General features: G+C 38.9%; 1 protein-coding gene across 4 annotated transcripts in view; it reads right to left on the reverse strand.

Annotated features, from left to right (window-relative positions):
- Atp13a3 (ATPase 13A3) overlaps positions 1–20,166 on the reverse strand; it is a 97,801-nt gene that overhangs the window by 37,831 nt on the left and 39,804 nt on the right. For all 4 annotated transcript variants that reach the window (XM_070029866.1, XM_070029865.1, XM_070029863.1 and 1 more), the window contains 9 exons: positions 19,077–19,146; positions 15,625–15,759; positions 13,747–13,819; positions 10,434–10,565; positions 8,567–8,746; positions 8,300–8,457; positions 5,989–6,177; positions 3,830–3,891; positions 1,806–1,956 (listed from right to left, as the gene is read on the reverse strand). In XM_070029866.1, coding sequence (XP_069885967.1) covers positions 1,806–1,956; positions 3,830–3,891; positions 5,989–6,177; positions 8,300–8,457; positions 8,567–8,746; positions 10,434–10,565; positions 13,747–13,819; positions 15,625–15,759; positions 19,077–19,146 — 1,150 coding nt within the window. The remainder of the gene's footprint in view (positions 1–1,805; positions 1,957–3,829; positions 3,892–5,988; positions 6,178–8,299; positions 8,458–8,566; positions 8,747–10,433; positions 10,566–13,746; positions 13,820–15,624; positions 15,760–19,076; positions 19,147–20,166) is intronic.

Consider the following 20,166-nt stretch of genomic DNA (forward strand, 5'->3'; position numbering starts at 1 on the left):
GTGCTGTGGCTCAACTGGTAGTGTTAGCCTTAAGTAAAAGAAGCTCAGAGACAGTGCGCCTAGGCCCTGAGTTCAAGCCCCAGGACTGGCAAAAAAAAAATTTTTTAAAAAAAAGGTCAACCACCAAACACTAAATCTACTGAAACAAACTAGCAAAACACCAAAAAAAAAAAGGATGGTTTCAAATATAAAAACAAAGAACAAATCAAAACATATTGACTAATTAATATGATAAAGGAAACTGTTCCAAAAAAAGATTTTTTTTTTTTTGGGGGGAGGGGGGTGGTCCGGTTGTGGGGCCTGAACTCTGGGCCTGGGCGTTGTCCCTCAGCTCTTCAGCTCAAGGCTAGCACTCTACCACTTGAGCCACAGCGCCACTTCTGGCTTTTTTTTCCTAAAAAAAAGAGATTATTAAACAGTATAGCTGTGCTAACCAACTCAAACCAAAGGCCGGGGAATCCCTAGAGATATGACTAACCAATATAAAGAGTGGCATTTCAGAACAAGTGTGGTAAACAGGTGAGGAAAGTATCTACAGCTATTCCTCTGAAACTAAAGAATGGCTATTGACAGGATCCCAGTCTTGATAACATACAAAGGCCCTAGATATTTTTCCCAAATGCAGACAGAAAATAGAGTATTATGCAAATATGGGCAAGCACAAAATTCTCACTGCAGTTACCCAAAATTATTAAATGAGACAGTCATATCTGAATAGGTAAGTACCACTCAGATGTGGGTGGTACAAAAGTAGGAAGGAGATTAGGAGGGAAAAAATGTCTTCCCGTAAAAATGTGTACTCTAGAAGCCAGAGGGGAACTTTAAAAATTATTGGCAGGAGGTTGAGGATCTGAGGCTCTAGTCTGAAGTCAGCCAGAGCAAACAAATCTGAAACTCTAATCTCCAATGAAACTGAAAAAAACAGAAGTGAAGCTGTGGCTCGAGTGGTAGAGCAACAGCCTTGAGCAAAAAAGCAAAGTGAGAGCTGAAGTTCTGAAATCAAGCCCAATACTGGCATGAAAAAAAGAAAGAAAGAAAGAAAGAAAGAAAGAAAGAAAGAAAGAAAGAAAGAAAGAAAGAAAGAAAGAAAGAAAGAAAGAAAGAAAGAAAGAAAGAAAGAAAGAAAGAAAGAAAGAAAGAAAGAAAGAAAGAAAGAAAGAAAGAATTATTGCTGGATCTATAGAAAATGCTGGACATTAGTATTTAAAAATTAAAATAACCAGTGGAAAGAAAATAAAATAGTGTGTATTTGCATGTAATAGGAAGTAGTCAGAAGAGTAAGGTCATCCATCTGATTTGCAGCTTATTGTTCCAAGTTGTAGATGCCTGATTTATCTTTTTTTGGGGGGCGGGGGAGGAAGGGGGTCCGGTCATGGGGGTCTGAACTCTGGGCCTGGGCGCTGTCCCTCAGCTCTTCAGCTCAAGGCTAGCGCTCTACCACTTGAGCCACAGTACCACTTCTGGCTTTTTTCTTTTTGCTTATGTGGTGCTGAGGAATCGAACCCAGGGCTTCATGCATGCAAGGCAAGAGCTCTACCACTGAGCCACCTTCCCAGCCCACCTGGTTTCTCTTATAAAGCAAGAGTCTGAATTGGTCAGACTTTACACTACATGTATTTAAAAGTTGATTCAACTAAGACCTTTACTATCTATATAATTATAAATATTTCTTCAGTGATGTAACATTAGAAATTAGGTCTTATGGTTACAAAATAGACATCAATATTAACAGTAATAATTCTGAGACAATTTAATTTGTACTGCACTTTCTGAGAGTTACTTATACTTTAAAGTACTATACTTACCCATCCAATGGCTTCAAACATTTTTAAGTCAAGTGGGTCACCAGAGAGCACTCCTTCAATTTTTGTGAGTGAATGGCAAGTAGCCATACAAGCAACAAATTGAGATTTTACCAACAACTCGTTACAAACATTTTCTTCTGGCAAAAGAAATCTAAATAGAAAACACCAAATTAGGTTTATAAGTCTTCAGTTTCAGGACAATATTCTAACACATTGTTTTCAGATTCTGAAATTTCAAAAAGATCTTTCAAGCTTGCGGGCATGGATATATGTGTATAATCCCAGATCATATATTTGATTCCAGCCTAGAAAATCAAGTGGGAGCCTACCTTGAAAAAATAAAACCAAAAAATCTTTTAAGCCCCAAACTGAGCTCCATAAGGGAAAATTTCAAGTGCCAAAAACAAAAGAAAAGGAAAATAATAGAGGTCTGAGTTTAAGCTTAGACCATGGTCACTGGGGAAGATGGGAAAACCCCATCTGCATGCCACAAGGACATAGGTCTTTCATTCTACCTTGGAGCAGACCAATGTGGAACTAGCAGTACAGAATTCCTCTTACACAAGAAGGAAGTGAGTACACTAGGAAAAGTTTACCCAAGGATCTAAAAGATTAAGAATAAGCTTGGCTCTTTTCTACCCAAAGTACAAGAGAAGTAACAGCTATATAATGTTAATAACTATGTACCAAGCACCCTTGTAAGAATCTTACATACACTGACTCATTTCATCTTCACACTACAGAAAGGCATTTTATTATTCCCACTACAGGTAAGGTAACTGAAGCAGAGTACTGAATAGCTGTTGTAAGCTACACCGCCCATGAGAAACAGAGAAAGGATGGAAATGCAGGAGGTCCAATATGTATATCTAACCTCTGAACTATTACATTCTACCTAATAGAACGGGAGTTCAAGAACATGCTCCTACATGATCTAGAAATCTTCCAATTACAAAAATAACTGTTTGGTACCACAGAAATTACTGAGGTACTGAGTCAAGAAAATCAATACCTCCCCCGAAAGCAGCCACAAAGAAGTTTTAAAGAAAAATCTTGACCCCGGCTTATGCCTGCAATCCTAGCTACTCAAGAGGCTGAGATCTCAGGCTCACATTTCAAAGCCAGCCTGGGCAAGAAAGTCCATGAGACTCTTATCTCCAATTAACCACCAGAAAACAGGAAGTGGAGCTGTGGCTCAAAGTGGGAGCAGTAGCTTTGAGCACAGTGTGCAGGCCTCCCGTTAGTTTAAGCCCCACAACCAAATGGAGACGCGCGCGCGCGCGTGCGTGTGTGTATAGATCCGTAGATATATCTACAGAGCTATATTATTAACCAACCACCCAAGCCAGAATCAGAAACTGAGCATAAAAGATCAGGGATAGTACCCAGGCCCAAAGGTCAAGGTCCAGGATGGGGAAAGAAAGAAAGAAAGGAAGGAAGGAAGGAAGGAAGGAAGGAAGGAAGGAAGGAAGGAAGGAAGGAAGGAAGGAAGGAAGGAAGGAAGGAAGGAAGGAAGGAAGGAAGGAAGGAAGGAAGGAAGGAAGGAAGGAAGGAAGGAAGGAAGGAAGGAAGGAAGGAAGGAAGGAAGGAAGGAAGGAAGGAAGGAAGGAAGGAAGGAAGGAAGGAAGGAAGGAAGGAAGGAAGGAAGGAAGGAAGGAAGGAAGGAAGGAAGGAAGGAAGGAAGGAAGGAAGGAAGGAAGGAAGGAAGGAAGGAAGGAAGGAAGGAAGGAAGGAAGGAAGGAAGGAAGGAAGGAAGGAAGGAAGGAAGGAAGGAAGGAAGGAAGGAAGGAAGGAAGGAAGGAAGGAAGGAAGGAAGGAAGGAAGGAAGGAAGGAAGGAAGGAAGGAAGGAAGGAAGGAAGGGAAGGGAAGGGAGACCTGAATATGGTTAAAAAAAAAAATCCAAGTTATAGTCTTGGTGGTTGACGCACAGTTATCTGTTACATTTACTACTTGTATGTTTGAATGTTATACATTAAAATATTTAAAATTAACTAATCAAATATAAAGCCTAGCTAATATTTACCGCGTATTTTCCACTCGTTGAATCCCCCACAGATCTAAACCATCTTCAGTAAGAGTTCCAGTCTAAAATTTGAAAAATATACATACACAAGTAAATATAATACCTTTAAAAAGAAAAAAATCCAAAGACATATATTATTATGAACTATATTTTTAAAAAAGACAGCAACAACAAAAACCTATTCTTTATACACGTAAGAGTCTGAGAGGAAAGAAAAGATAGGAACAGCTGGGCTCTACAGGCACTGACCAGAGAAGAACAACCAAGATATATGGTTAAAATGTAAAACTCGGTGTAAAACAGTACTCACATTCCTCCATGTAGGAATCTTATCAATATAATTATGTACTTATATACTTTCATTATTACATATATCAATAAATCTATCCATGAATAAAGAATGCAAATAACAGCAAGCAGAATTAGGTCATAGGGAGTCCATAGAAAAAAGAGGTAAAGGACCCAGTTTCTTCAATAAAATGATTGAAGATGAAGAGCAAAGAAAGAAAATTGTTAAAGATTAATTACAGGATTCTAACTGAAAAACAAAATTGTAAAAACTTGAAATACTATTTGTGACAGGCAGTAAAATCTGAATATGAACTGGTTATCAGATAACTCTATAAATTAGTTAACTTTGTCAAGTGTGATTTAAGAGGTATTGTGATTATTTCTTTTAAAAAGTATCTTATCATAGCCGGGCGCTGGTGGCTCACGCCTGTAATCCTAGCTACTCAGGAGGCTGAGATCTGAGGATCTCGGTTCAAAGCCAGCCCGGGCAGGAGAGACCGTGAGACTCCTATCTCAAATAAACCACCAGAAAACCGGAAGTGGCGCTGTAGCTCAAGTGGTAGAGCACTCGCCTTGAGCTGAAGAGCTGAAGAGCTGAAGGACAGCGCCCAAGCCCAGAGTTCAAGCCCCAAGACCGACAAAAAAAAAAGTATCTTATCTTCCATAAAACATAATCAGATAACTAGAGATGTAACACAATGACTAATGCTGCCCCCTTTATAATGAGGACAAATTGAGATAAGTTTGACAAAAATGTCAATAACTGTTAAAGCTGGGTAAGGAGTAAAGAACTTACTATACTTGATTATATCTCTATCTTTTCCCCACTATTGTGTTTATTTCAAATTTATACTAAGAAAGATTCTAGAGTGGTGGCACATGTCTGCAATTCCAAACTTGGGAAGCTGAGACAGAAGATTTACTATGAATTCAAGGCCAGACTAGCTACATAACAGACCCTTTCTGGAAAACAAAACAAGAAAGAAGATTCTAAGTTGGAGCTGTAGCTCAAAAGTAGAATATTTACTTGGCATGCATGAGGCTCTAGGTCCCAAATTCCTGCCTACCCTCCCCCAAAGAAAATTTCTAAAGAAGAATAAATTAAAAATTCTAAACAGATATATAAAATAATCTTGACAGAGTATATGTCTTTCATTTTTTAAGTAATAAAACGCTCAAAAACCAAATTGTTATCAGTTACCTAGCAGAGTTTGATAGGCTTATTGTTAAGACTTATTCTTAAAACTTCCAAAAAACCTAATTTCATCTCTGGAAGGGATAAATCCTTGTATGAGGCAAGGTCCATTTCATAAAGGATAATAAAACCATAAAATTACTGACCATGGTTTGAAACAAGTAATAACATCACAGAGCAAACACTAAACACACATTCTTATAAGCATAGTCAACACATTATCTAAGAACCTATTCTATAAAATTAGGCAAAAGACCATACAGCTTTTAGTACTTATTACTACTAGGTTTTATTACTTATACATTTTAACATTTTTAATTTTTTTGGAGATGGGGTCTTGCTATGTTGCCCAGGATGACCTCAAACTTGTTGGCTCAAGCTATCTTCCTGACTCAGCCTCCCAAGTGCTAGGACTACAGGTCTGCGCCACCATGCCTGGTTTACTTGTTACTACTACAAAACATAATTCTGGATACAAACAATTAGTCAATTGATTTCAGCAAGTAAGCAATATTCAGAAGTTTTTAAAATTGAGAAAATAGTTTAAAAGGTGCATATAATGTTTGAGAAAGGAAAATCAGAGCATTTAAAATGAGTTTTATAAATAGGTTCACATAAAAACCCACAGGAAAACACTAAATATTTAAAAGCTTAACTATGAAACTAAACCAACCTTGTCAAAACAAACAAGATTCAGCTGTCCACAGATATTTATCCTTTGAGGACTGATACAGAAAATACCAACATTTTTCAGTCTTCTTTGAGCATATACAATACCAGCAGTCATTGCAGCAGGAAGTGCAGGTGGTACAGTAATTGTAATAATATCAAGAGACTCAATAATGATTTCTCCAACTTCTACCTATAATTGACACAAAAATAAATGTCAAGTCCTCTACATTATTTACCAATTGAATATGGTTATTTCTTTAGTGAAAACCAATCAACATGTTATTTCTACATACAAAGACTAATGAGCTCCATTATTTTTTCTTTCAGAAATTTTTTAAATAGAGAACAAAAAAAAAGAAAAGAAAAAAGAAACAACCAACCCTTATGGGGTTGGAGGTGTGGCTCAGTTGGTAGAGCACTAACAAATGAATGGAAGTGTCAGGTATTGAGTTCAAGTCCTAGCCCCAGACTCAAAAAAGAAAACTCAACAAATTGTCAAACAAATTGTAGAATCAAAGTTACAGAAAGCTTTTGACAGTTCAAGAAAGCTATTCTCATTCTCTAGTTCCCCTACGTTCTTCACATGCAAACTTCAGACCAAGTGCAACTAACTTTGGCTGGATACTAACTCTTCTTTCAAGTACCCTATAAGTCTCCGATAGGTACAAAAGTGAAATCAAATGAGGTCGCTTAGAGATGTTTTCTTTTCTTTTTTTTTTTTTTTTTTTTGGGGGGGGTCCGGTCGTGGGGCCTGAACTCAGCCTGGGCGCTGTCCCTCAGCTCTTCAGCTCAAGGCTAGCGCTCTACCACTTGAGCCACAGCGCCACTTCCGGCCTTTTTTCCCCCTGCTTATGTGGTGCTGAGGAATCGAACCCAGGGCCTCATGCATGCAAGGCAAGCACTCTACCACTGAGCCACCTTCCCAGCGCCCCCCCCCCACTCTTTTTTTTAAAGTCCATGAGACTTTTTTATTTTTTTTTATTTTTTGGGTCCAGTCGTGGGGCCTGAACTCTGGGCCTGGGCGCTGTCCCTCAGCTCTTCAGCTCAAGGCTAGCACTCTACCACTTGAGCCACAGCGCCACTTCCGGCTTTTTTTCTTTTTGCTTATGTGGTGCTGAGGAATGGAACCCAGGGCCTCAGGCATGCAAGGCAAGCGCTCTACCACTGAGCCACCTTCCCAGCCCCTTAGAGATGTTTTCAATTAAATAGTCAAAATTAATTTAATTGGTACATATTTTATCCCAGAAATTATAAAAAAAAAAAAAAAAAGATTTGGTACATTATGTGATTTTACTCCTTTAAGTCGCAAAAAGAAAAACTACCACCTAAAAAACCAAAGCTATCCAAAAGCATTATTTGGGACTGGGAAGGTGGCTCAGTGGTAGAGCGCTTGCCTTGTATGCATGAGACCCTGGGTTCGATTCCTCAGCACCACATAAGCAAAAAGAAAAAAGCCGGAAGTGGCGCTGTGGCTCAAGTGGTAGAGCGCTAGCCTTGAGCTGAAGAGCTGAGGGACAGCGCCCAGGCCCAGAGTTCAGGCCCATGACAGGACCCAAAAAAAAAAAAAAGAGAGAGAGAGAGAGAGAGAGAAAATTATTTACTATGGGTTCAAGTATTCTATATTTACACTCTTTTCCTGGTACTGGTGAACTAAGATTTGTACTTGGTCTTGCACTTGCTTGGCTAGTACTCTACCACAGGAGCCATGCTTGTGGCCTAGCTTATTGCTCATAATTTTGGAGTCTCATGGACTTTTCTGCCCAGGATGGCTTCAAACCTTAATCCTCTGTACCTAAGCCTTCTGAGGAGCAAGGATTACAGGCATGAGCCACTTGTATCCACCTTCTACTTATATATTTTTTAAAGTATTAGTATATGGAGGACTTTTCATTATGACGTCTCTACACATGCATACAATGTACTCCCATCAACCTCACCCATCACTCTCTCTTACCCTCCCCTGTCAAAACAAGTTCAAACAGATTTCACTGCACTTTCCATATTTACCCTTATCTACCCTCTCTTCCATTTTACTCTACACCCCCACTAACATATATACTGCACAACAGAACCTGTTTTCTTGGGTTTTTTTGACTGATAGTCTTCCTATGTATAGTCTAGGCTGATCTTAAACTTCCTGCTTCAGCATCCCAATATATTTGTGCTTTTAAATATAATAAATACTAGTTTCATTTGAGTTAAATTAACCATGCTAGCTTAAAAATTTAGATCCCATCTCAATAGCCACATTTCTATTTTTCAATAGTCATAAGTGATAAAGATCAAATCTTACCCAAGTCCTAATAACATACCTCATTTAAAATGCTATTGACAATTGTGTAGATGAACCCAATGCCAGCCACTGCCACAAGACATAGGAGAAATAAGTAAGCATCTCTGTAGAGTTTAAAGTCAGTTGGTTTAGGATACAATATAGAGCGGACCAGTTGTCCTTTGGAAGTACTAAATCCTTTCAAAAAAGAAGAAAAAGAAAATTTAAAAAGAGAGAATTATTACCCAAATAGAATCCAGTGGGTATCATAAATTATAAAACATGCAAGGAATTAAATGTCTTCTACCTGTCCTAACTACTATGGCTTTAACAAGTTCTCCAGTGTAAAAACGGGTCTGAATAACAGTTGTCCCACAAAACAGAGTGTGTCGTTTATGTGTTTCTGGACTGTATAATTCCTCTCCCATTCCTTTTATATCCACTGAAGGATTTGGCAAATTAGTCTTTGTCACTGGAACACTCTCTCCTATTAAAAAAAAATTATACCGAAGCATAAATCAATATCAAGTACACATAAAAATTATTGCATTATGAAATATTCTCAATGTTAACAAAACTGTAGGAGAGTATAATCAATAAACTTTTTGCCTATTAACTGGTTCACCTAGAAACATCAAGTTGTCTTAACTACAGAAAGTGGTTTGTGACTCGAAGTCTACATCTAGAAATTAATGCATTGTGGAAGTTTCAAAGAAAATCAGGCAGATTCAACAACCTCATTACCCATCCTCTTATTCCTAAGAATTGTATGACAGCACTGTCACACAGCCACCTTCCCAGCCCCAGCACTTACATTTCTTGCATGAAATAAAGTTAATGTGCAGGATATATGGATGTGTTTTAAGATGATTCTTTTAACAGTTTCAAAATCCATTATGTAGTAATCATTTTCTTACCAGACTATGACAATAAGTCACATGATTTTAAAAAATAAAGATCTACTTCCAGATTATGACGTTCCTTAGAAAAGTCAGTCTGGGGGCTGGGAAGGTGGCTGAGTAGTAGAGTGCTCGCCTTGCATGCATGAGGCCCTGGGTTCTATTCCTCAGCATCATATAAGCAGGAAAAAAAAAAAGCCGGAAGTGTTGCTGTGGCTCAAGTGGTAGAGTGTGTTAGCCTTGAGCTGAAGAGCTGAGGGACAGCGCCCAGGCTCCTCTGAGCCCTACGACTAGCAAAAAAAAAAAAAAAAAAAGTCACTCTGAAGTCTATTTTTCCTTTAATAGTTTCTACATGTTGAATTGAAACTCCTTTGTACTACTGAACCATAATTTAAAAAAATAAAAGATTTTTATTAGCATACATTAGTTGTACAGGGGACGTTTCATTGTTGACATTTTCTTTCATACATGCACACAATGCAGCCCCATTAACCTCACCACACCTATCAGTATCCCTCCTCCCCCTTCTTAAGACAATTTCAACTCAATTATTTTTCTCTTTATACAGTCATATAAAGCGCTTTGATTATATTCACTTTTCCCCAATCCTGCTGGTACTATGCCCCAAAAGCTTGCTTTACTCTCTTGTCGTTCATTTATTTTAGAATATTTTAAATGTATTTCTCCCAATTTAAAAAATATATAAAACCTTTCTTCTCACCCAACAAATAAAGCAAACATGCTATTTTTTGGGGGGAGGGGGGTCCAGTTGTGGGGCCTGAACTCTGGGCCTGGGCGCTGTCCCTTAGCTCTTCAGCTCAAGGCTAGCACTCTACCACTTGAGCCACAGCAACACTTCCAGCTTTTTTTTTCTTTTTTGCTTATGTGGTGCTGAGGAATCGAACCCAGGGCCTCATGCATGCAAGGCAAGCACTCTACCACTGAGCCACCATCCCAGCCCACATGCTACATTCTTATCTTAGGCAAAGGGTTTCTTTCTTCTTATTAAACTATATACCCAGGCCCAGAGTTCAGGCCCCACGACCGGACCCAAAAATAAATAAATAAATAAACTATATACTATTCCCTTATGTCAGAAAAGTAGTCAGAGCAAGGCAAAGACATGTAGACAACACTAGTACTATAATTTAGTACAACATTCATCAACATATTCATGAACAAAGGATATAAAAGGCAAGTTAATTTTGAAAAGTTAAGACAGTATATACTTAATACTAGTATCATAAGCAACTGGTGTGATAGTTGTTTATTTACCTGTCAACATGCTTTCATTGACAATACAAGTACCATTAATGAGTACTGCATCACAAGGCATGACTGTCCCATTTAATGGAATAACCATGACATCTCCCGGCACAAGGTCTGTAGAAAAAATCTCCTCTATTTCTGAATTTAAAGAAAGCAAAATTAGACTAATCCTTAACTTGAAACAAAAATGAATCATCTATCCCAAGGTCTCCTGATCTCTCTATATATTTAATAATATAATGGAATTAATATGAAAATGCCACTAATTGGAAAATTGACAAAATGGGGAGTTAGACTATCAAAATATGGTATGTCAGCTAGTCTGTTTTCTGATTGGATGCTGAGTATAGATGTTGCCAAGCCTGCACACATGGGTGTGGACTAGTCATCAATTTTAGCTACCAATCATCTTGGAAAACAAACACAGTAAATTCACACACAAAAAAATAAATTTGATGAAACAAAATGAACTCATATTTCTCTAATCCCATGAAAATAGAAAACCTATCATTTTCTTTTCTATTGCATTTTTATTTTTACTTTTTTTTAATTTTTGGGTCTGGTCGTGGGGCCTGAACTCTGGGCCTGGGCGCTGTCCCTCAGCTCTTCAGTTCAAGGCTAGCGCTCTACCACTTGAGCCACAGCGCCACTTCTGGCTTTTTTCTCTTTGCTTATGTGGTGCTGAGGAATCAAACCCAGGGCCTCAGGCATGCGAGGCAAGCACTCTACCACTGAGCCACCTTCCCAGACCCATTTATTGCATTTTTATAGTATTCTTTTCTCATGGACATTACTTATAACCCTAATACTCACAGCTTCTCAGTATTCTTTAGTCTTTTCAGATGTTAATTTAAATACAGACAATTAAATTTATTAGATTAATTCAACATTTTAGAATTATCTATGTATGTCCTTAAAATTTTAACTTAACTAAACTCTTTTTAAAATAAATTTCCCAGCTCAAAATGAGATGGTATATATCTGTAATGCCCAGCACTCAGGAAGCTAAGGCAAGAGGATCTAGAGTTTAAGGCTAGTTCTGGGCTGCATAGCAAGATTCTGTCAAAGAAAAGAAAGGTTTGACTTTTTGTGCTCTTTTGTTTTGTTATGCTAGCCCTGGGGCTTAAATTCAGGTCTGGGCAATGTCCCTGAGCTTCTTTTGCCCAAGGCTAGCACTCTACCCCTTGAGCCACAGTGCCATTTCTGGCTTTTTCTGTTTATATGGTACTAAGGAGTTGAACCTAGGGCTTCCTGTATGGTAGGCATTCCCAGCCCCCTTTTTTTCTTTAGATGACATGTCAGTCTGTATTCTCTTGACTCCACAGACTACATCCAAGTGTTTTCTTCCTTCACTGTGCTTCTGGGTTACTTTCTACCCTTACTGAGAGGATCTGAATCACCTAGCTACATTTACTGGAGGAGGATTGGTACTCTTACTTTCTGCTCTGTTGTTGCTGAAAATATTAGGGATGCCAAGACGGATGTATCATTCAGCTTGTATTGCCCTTACCTCTCTGTCTTAAATGTATATCATTGGTACTTTATTTTCTAGTACATTGAAAAGGAGAATTTTCAGTGGTACTGAAGTTTTCATAAAAGTCAGACTTAAAAGTTCTTATCAGGGCTGGGAAGGTGGATCAGTGGTAGAGCGCTTGCCTTGCATGCATGAGGCCCTGGGTTCAATTCCCCAGCACCACATAAGGGAAAAGAAAAAAAGCCGTAAGTGGCGCTGTGGCTCAAGCGGTAGAGCGCTAGCCTTGAGCTGAAGAGCTGAGGGACAGCGCCCAGGCCCAGAGTTCAGACCCCACGACCGGACCCCCAAAAAAATTTTTTTTAATTTAAAATAAAAAAATTTTTTTAAAGTTCTTATCAGTATAGAGTAGGTATATTAATTCCATTTTTAAACTGAAGACTAGTACATCTACTATGTTCTAAATATTATTAGTTTTTTCATAATTAGCAAATTGCTTTTTTCTTTTGTTATTATAAAGGTGATGTTCACAGGAATTACAATTATCTAAGTCAGGTATAACTTACTTTTATTAAGATAGGGAAAACATATGCTTGTCCTACAGACTGAAACCATGAAACAGTAGTTTTGTCCTCATTCACCTGTGTTTACACTCTCTTGAGACCAGTATTAAATCTGAGGAGGAGCTGGTCGCTGGTGGCTCATGCTTATAATCCCAGTTACTCAGGAGGCTGAGATCTGAGGATCAGGGTTCAAAACCAGCCCAGGTAGGAAAGTAAGTCCATGAGACTCTAATCTCCAATTAACCACCAGAAAACCAGATATGGCACTGTGGCTCAAATGGTAGAACACTAGCCTTGAGCTGAAGAGCTCAGGGACAGCGCCCAGGCCCAGAGTTCAAGCTCCCTGACCGACAAAAAAAAAAAATGAGGAGTGAGGGAAACAAAAGGTAGACAGAATACCTAAACAGAATGGGAAACAAATCTTTGGCACTAAAGGAAGATCACTCATTTCATTTTATGTATTTAATGGTGGTACTGGGGTTTGCTAACTAGGTATTCTACTACTTGAGCCATGTTCACAGGCCCTCTTCTACACACCCCTTTCTGTTTTTCAGAGTGTGTACTTGGTTCAATAGACATACGTTCCTCCTTGCTTCCCCCTTTGCTTTTTCCTTCCCTTTCCTTTCCTTTTATCATACATTGTCCTATCTTTTCAATGAGACTTCCAAGAGCCTGGAATAGTGCCTATCGTCTATAGACAAATGTAATTTTTTTGGTGCCAATCCTGGGGCTTGACCTAAGGGCCTAGGTGCTGTCTTAGAGCTTTTTTTTTTTTTTTTTTCGGGGGGGGGGGGGTCCGGTCGTGGGGCCTGAACTCTGGGCCTGGGCACTGTCCCTCAGTTCTTTAGCTCGAGGCTAGCACTCTACCACTTGAGCCACAGCGTTTTTCGTTTTGCTTATGTGGTGCTGAGGAATCGAACCCAGGGCCTCAGGCATGCAAGGCAAGCGCTCTACCACTGAGCCAGCTTCTCAGCCCCATGTCTTTGAGCTTTTTGCTCATGTCTAATGCTCTACTACCTGAGGCACAGCTCCACTTCTGGATTTTTGACGGTTAATTAGAAATGAGTCTCACAGACTTCCCTGCTTAGGGTGGCTCTGAATTGCAATTCTCAGATCTCAGCCTTGAGTAACTAGGATTACAGGTATGAGCCATCAGCACTCAGCTAACCAATTTAAGTTTATATAAGTGAGTGGATTTCTTACAAACTCAAGAATCTAAACGTAAGCATACACTGCTTAATGGGCTTTTATGACTAATCTTTCATTTATCACCTAAAGTACCTACCTTCGTTTACTCTACAAACTGAAACTCTCACAGTACTGTGAGTTGCCACCATGTCATGCAACATAATGTATTGCTGAAAGAAGAAAAAGAAATTAAAATTAGCCAATATCCGCATGAACTTATTCTTCAACTCATCTCCTAAGTGGCTAAAAAGAGTTCATTAATGTAAGAGTGCTAATGTAAGCACATTACTCTGCCTTTTAAAAAAATGTCAAATCAAAGGTTCAAGGAATATTCACTGTTTTAGCTTCAAACAAAATAAGATGCCAAGGGCAAACAATTGAGTTTAGTATCAGACTGACCTACACAGTGAGATACAGTCTATTTAAAAAAAAAAAAAAAGCAGCACTGTAAGGAGATAGTCTTGGAAAGGGGGAGGGAGGAACCAGCTTCTGACTCTAAAAAACTTGTCTACCTCCTACTCAAAAAAAAAAAAAAAAAAAAAAAAAAGCAGGGTGCCTGTGGCTCAGGCCTATAATCCTAACTACTCAGGAAGATGAGATCTGAAGATCTTGGCTCAAAGCCAGCCGGGGCAGGAAAGTCCCATGAGATTCTTATGACACTCAAAAGTCAGATGTGGAGCTGTGGTTCAAAGGGTAGAGCACTAGCCTTGAGCAAAAGAGTCCAAGACCCATGACTGACAAGAAAGAAAGAGAGAAAGAAAGAAAAGAAGGAAGAAAGACAATTGAGAAAGAAAGAGCGAGAGATTGAGAGAAAGAAAGAATGAAAGAAAGAAAGACAGAGCGGAAGGAAGGAAGGAAGGAAGGAAGGAAGGAAGGAAGGAAGGAAGGAAGGAAGGAAGGAAGGAAGGAAGGAAGGAGAGAGAGAGAAAGAGAGCGAGAAAGAGAGAAAAAGGGGAGGGAGGGAGGGAGAAGAAAGCCACAGTTGGGCCCTAGTGGCTCATGCCTATAATCCTACTACTCAGGAGGCTAACAGCTGAAGACTGTAGTTCAAAGCTGGCAAGAAAGTCTAAGACTTTTATCTCCTATTAACCACCAAAAAGCCAGAAGAGGAGCTATGTATGGCTTAAGTGGTAGAGCAATTAAGCATCAAAGCTAAGGGACAGTGCCCAGGCCCAGTGCCCAGGCCCTGAGTTCAAGCCCCAGGGTCAGCACAAAAAAATATAGGGGCCAATGCCTTACACCTTTAATCCTAGCTATTCTGGAGGCTGACATCTGAAAATAGCAGTTCAAAGCCAGCCTCGGCAGAAAAGTCCTCCATAAGACTCTGATCTCTAACTAGTCAAAAAACGAGAAGTGGTGCTGTGACTCAAATGGTAGAGCGCTAGCTTTGAGCACAAACAGGCTCAGGGACAGGGCCCAGGCCATGAGTCCAAGCCCCACAACTGACCAAAAAAAAAAAAAAAAAAAAGGGCCAGGCATAGTGATGCCTGCTTAGGATGCCATCTACAGGCAAAAAAATTAGCAAGAACCCCTGTCGATTAATAAGTCAGGCATAATGATGCACACCTGTAATCTAGGTTACACAGGCAGTATTGGTAAGAAGGATCTCAATCTGAGGTCAACCTTGGGCAAAAATATAAGATCCTATCTGAAATATAGCTAAAGCAAAAAAGGGCATGAATTAAGTTAGTGGCTGCCTAACAAGCATGAGGCCCCAAATTCATCAAACTAATATAAAAAGTTGCTAAGGTACATTATATTCATGTACGGAAATGTTATAATGAAACTTCCTGTATACAACTAATGTATGCTAGTGAAAATACTTTTTGAATTTCCAAAAATGCAGGAAAAGGTATGTATATTCATGCAACTGAGATAAATACATTTCATAATTACTCTGTACCAAGTACTAGTTTACACATCTAACATCATTACTAAAACATGCAAATAGAGTTCAATAATCAATTTGACTTACCTTTCTAATGGAATATAGTGAGCTCATAATTGATACTATAGACATAATCACAATGGCTAGAGCATAGTAATAGTATTCATCAGTGCTCCACAGTATAACACTGAACAGCTGAAAAATGTAAAATGGATTGAGAACCTAGAAAACAAGATTTTAAAAAGTTAAATTGAGACATTTACAAGCATGTACATATTCTACCTATTCATTTGAGAAGTTACCAATCAGAAACAAAGGATAAGCTCCCTAGTCTCCCTAGTATTCTAAAGAGACATGATATTAATGTATTCTTATTTACCATTAAATTACTAAAATCTGGTTAAATAAACAAATATTTGTATCAATTTAGATTCATACTAAACACAGATTCAGATAGAAAAGACTAAACTTATCTGTTCTGCATTCCTTTTTGTAATAAGTACATTTGTTTCCAAATTACTTCTGTTCTCATCCAGTAAGATATAAAACTCCTAAACAGAAAGTGGAGCTATGGCTCAGGTGGTAGAGTGCCAGGCTTGAGCAAAAAAGCTAATGGACAGTGACCAGTACAAGCAAAAACAAACAAACCCTTCTTAGCCAGGCGCTCAAGCCCGTTAATCCTAGCTACTCAGGAGGCTGAGATCTGAGGATCGCAGTTCAAAGCCAGTCCAGGCAGGAAAGTTTGTGATTTTTTTTTTTTTTTTTTTTTTTTTTGTCCCGTTGTGGGGCCTGAACTCTGGGCCTGGGCGCTGTCCCTCAGCTCTTCAGCTCAAGGCTAGCGCTCTACCACTTGAGCCACAGCGCCACTTCTGGCTTTTTTTTTCTGCTTATGTGGTGCTGAGGAATCAAACCCAGGGCCTCATGCATGCAAGGCAAGCGCTCTACCACTGAGCCACCTTCCCAGCCCTGTGAGAGTCTTATCCCCAATTAACAACCAGAAAATCGGAAGTGGCACAAGTGCTCAAGTGGTAGGGCACTAGCCTTGAGCTGAAGGAGTTCGGGCCCCATACCATGACTGACAAAAAAAACAAACAACAAAAAAACCTTAATTGGAGGAAAGATAAAAATGGGTTAAATTGTTTTGTTTTTGAAAAAAGCCAGGCACCAGTGGCTCAACCTGTAATCCTAGCTACTTAGAAAACTGAGATCTGAGGATTGCAGTTTAAAGCCTCCCTCAGCCTCAACAGCAAAGTCTGTGAGATGCTTATCTCCAAGACACTACTCAGAAAAAGCCAGAAGTGGCACTGTGGCTCAAGTGGTAAAGTGCTAGCTCAGGGACAGAGCCCAGGCCCTGAGTTCAAGCCCAGGACTGAAGAGGGGAAAAAAAAAAAAGATGTGCCAGGCACTGGTGGCTCACACCTATAATTCTAGCTATTCAGGAGGCTGAGATCTGAAGATCATGGTTCCCAGACAGTCCAGGCAAGAAACTTCATGAGACTTTTATCTCCAATTAACCACCAAAAAATTAGAGGTGAAGCTGTGGCTCACAGTGGTAGAGTGCTATCCTTGAGCAGAAGAGCTCAGGAGAGCCCTGAGATCAAGCCCCACGACCAACAAAAAATAAATGAGAAAACCCTAGCAGTAACTTTACCCTGTTTCATGGTATTTTATCAACTTCATTAATATCCTCCGAATGGCTTAAAATGGATATTATTACTTCTCAAAGAATTTTCACATATATATAACCTCAAATCCAAAGGAGACACTCAAAGATTTTGTCTATAATATTAGATAAAAGTCAGCAAATTAGATACTATTTGAAAATAAACTATATAACTTATGGGTAGGGACAGGAAGGAAAAACTGGGAGAGAGCAAGGGAAAGGATGACATTGTCACAAAAAAAAATGTATTTATTACCTGACATGTAACTATAACCCCTCTGTACATCACCTTTATAATAATAAAAAATTGAATTTGTTTTTCAAGTCAGTAGAAACAATGTTTTCTAAATACCAAAGATGGATGTGGGTGTTGATGGCTCAGGCCTGTAATCCCAGTGTCTCAGATCCCAGCTTGGATCTGAAAGATCACAGTTAAGGTGTAGCCTGGACAGAAAAGTTTGCTAGACTCTCTCTCCAAAATAACCAGCCAAAAGCAAGGATGAAGCATGGCTCAAGTGGCAGAGTGTCAGCCAAACAAGCAAGCTGTCCAAATGTAAGAACCCCAGTACCACCAAAAAATAATATGGTTACTGATGAGACAACATTACAAATCAGGCTTTCTGCATTCCTTATTATAGTATGGTATTTATGTAGACAACATTATACTGTAAAAACCTAATGACAAGTGACTGTTTTCCAGATTGCTAGTCATCCAATACAACTAAGTCTCTTTACCAAAAAACAAAGCCACAATTGACAAGCTTTGTTCTGCTAAGCAGTTTACAGTAGTAATTATAACCTCCTTTACATTTCCATTCACAGACCTTTATTCAGCCACTATGGCCCTTATAACTGAACCTTCACTATCAACTTGTTTCCTCTCCAACTCCCAGTGCAAGTCCTTAAGGACAAATCATGTTACATGTTCATTTCCAAACTTCTAGGAAAACGCTTAATTTGCAATAATGTACCAGGATATACATAATGTGAAGAAAATATAGTAGAACAAAATTCTTAGAGAAAAACATTTCCTACACAGGGAACAGAAAAGGTTTCTATTTCTATTTCTCCTTGTTCTATTCCATCAAACAAAAATCAATTCTTTGGGGTTTTTTTGTTTTGTTTTGTTTTTTTGATAAGTCGTGGGGCTTGAACTCTAGGCCTGGGCATTATCCCTGAGCTCTTCAGCTCAAGACTAGTACTCTACCACTTGAGCCACAGTTATCACTTTCAGTCTTTTCTGTTTATGTGGTGCTGAGGAATCAAACACAGGGCCTCATGCAAGGAAGGCAAGCACTCTATCACTGAGCCACCATCCCAGCCCCAAAATTCAATTCTTGATAAAACAAATAAAGACAAGTATATACATCTGTAAGACAGAATAAGTTCAAAATGCACAACTTCTTGTAAGGAAAAGAAATCTTTGTAAGGAAAGCAAATGAGGAGAAAAAAAAACAAAACACCTTTCTCTTGCCTTCTAAGGAAAGGAGAACAAATAGAAGTTAAGAAGCAGAAATCCAAGTACAGGTAGGCATTGGTGGCTCACACCTGTAATCCCAGCTACTCAGGAAGCTGAGATCTGAAGATCTAGGTTCGAGCTCAGCTCAGGCAGAAAAGTCCCTGTGAGACTCTTATTGCTAATTAACCACTCAAAAACTGGAAGTGGAGCTGTGGCTCAAAGTGAAAGAGTGCTAACCTTGAACAAAAAAGAGCTCAGGGGCAGCTCACAGGCCCTAAATTCAAGCCCACAATAAAAAATAAAAGAATCAAGAACACTTTAGTACTTAATCATGACTTTCCAAACTGATATATCTACTTATTACAAATGCTGATCTATAAACACATACACATATCCATACATACAAAATAGTCTTACCTCTTTAATTAGAAGCTTAAAAACAGAAGGCACTTTCACAGCAATCTCATTTATTCCATAAAGCAATTTTCTATAACAGGAAAATACAGTAATAGTGTTAGGTTGAATTATATAATAGTGTAATTTAAGAAAGGCATCGTATTAGATAAAGCTCAAACCACAGATTATTCTTAAATTCCTGTTTCTAAAAGCCTGTGTTCTATGACTAAAACTCTACCTCAAAAAAATTTTGTGTACAATATTTAAACAAAGAAGTCAACACTAAGTAATTGCATAGTTTGCATTTTATTTCACTATCTCATATCTTTACATTCATCAAGTTTTTCTCAATAATAAACCATGCTAGCACAGACTCTTTTCTCCATCCTTGAATAGGTCTTAACAAGATCTATATTACAATTAATTTTTTTTACAAAAAGTAAATCTGAGAATCCTGTACTATTTTTCTAACAAGGATATTGGTACTAACATAGTGTTGATTTCAAAATCTGTATATTTTAGAAAACAACACTTTAAAAAACATCAGGGACTCACTTGCCTAGGACTGAGGTCCTATGGTTATCCCCAATTCTGCCAAAAAAAAAAAAAGAGAAGAGAAAGGAGGAGAGGGGAAGGGAGGAGAGAAGGGGAGAGGAGAGGAGGGGAGGGGAGGGGACGGGAAGGGAGGGGAGAGGAGGAGAAGGGAGGGGAGGGGAGGGGAGTGGAGGGGAGGGGAGGGGAGGGGAGGGGAGGGGAGGGGAGGGGAGGGGAGGGGAGAGATGGGAAAAAAGAGAAAAGAAAAAGAGGAAAGGAAATGGTTGCTTAAATCCTCCCATTTAATTCCTTATAATTGGATTTTCTATATGATATAGTAACTTTTGCCTTTTATACAGTTAAGTCTGAATTTTTTATTCTAGCCCTTTTTGGGGGGAGGGGGACATGCTATAGTAGTAATAGAAAATTTATAATTGAGCCAAACTAGAGTCATGACTCAAGCAACAAGGCACTGGATGATCAAGCTAGCCAAATAAAAATACACAGTCTTGAGTTAAAGCCCCAAAACCAGTGCAGAAAAAAATATTACAATATGAAAATAACTTTTACCTTTAAA

The sequence above is a fragment of the Dipodomys merriami genome, unplaced genomic scaffold (genome assembly GCF_024711535.1).
Source record: "Dipodomys merriami isolate MVZ:Mamm:240054 unplaced genomic scaffold, mDipMer1.0.p SCAF_2, whole genome shotgun sequence".
Lineage (NCBI taxonomy): Eukaryota > Metazoa > Chordata > Mammalia > Rodentia > Heteromyidae > Dipodomys > Dipodomys merriami.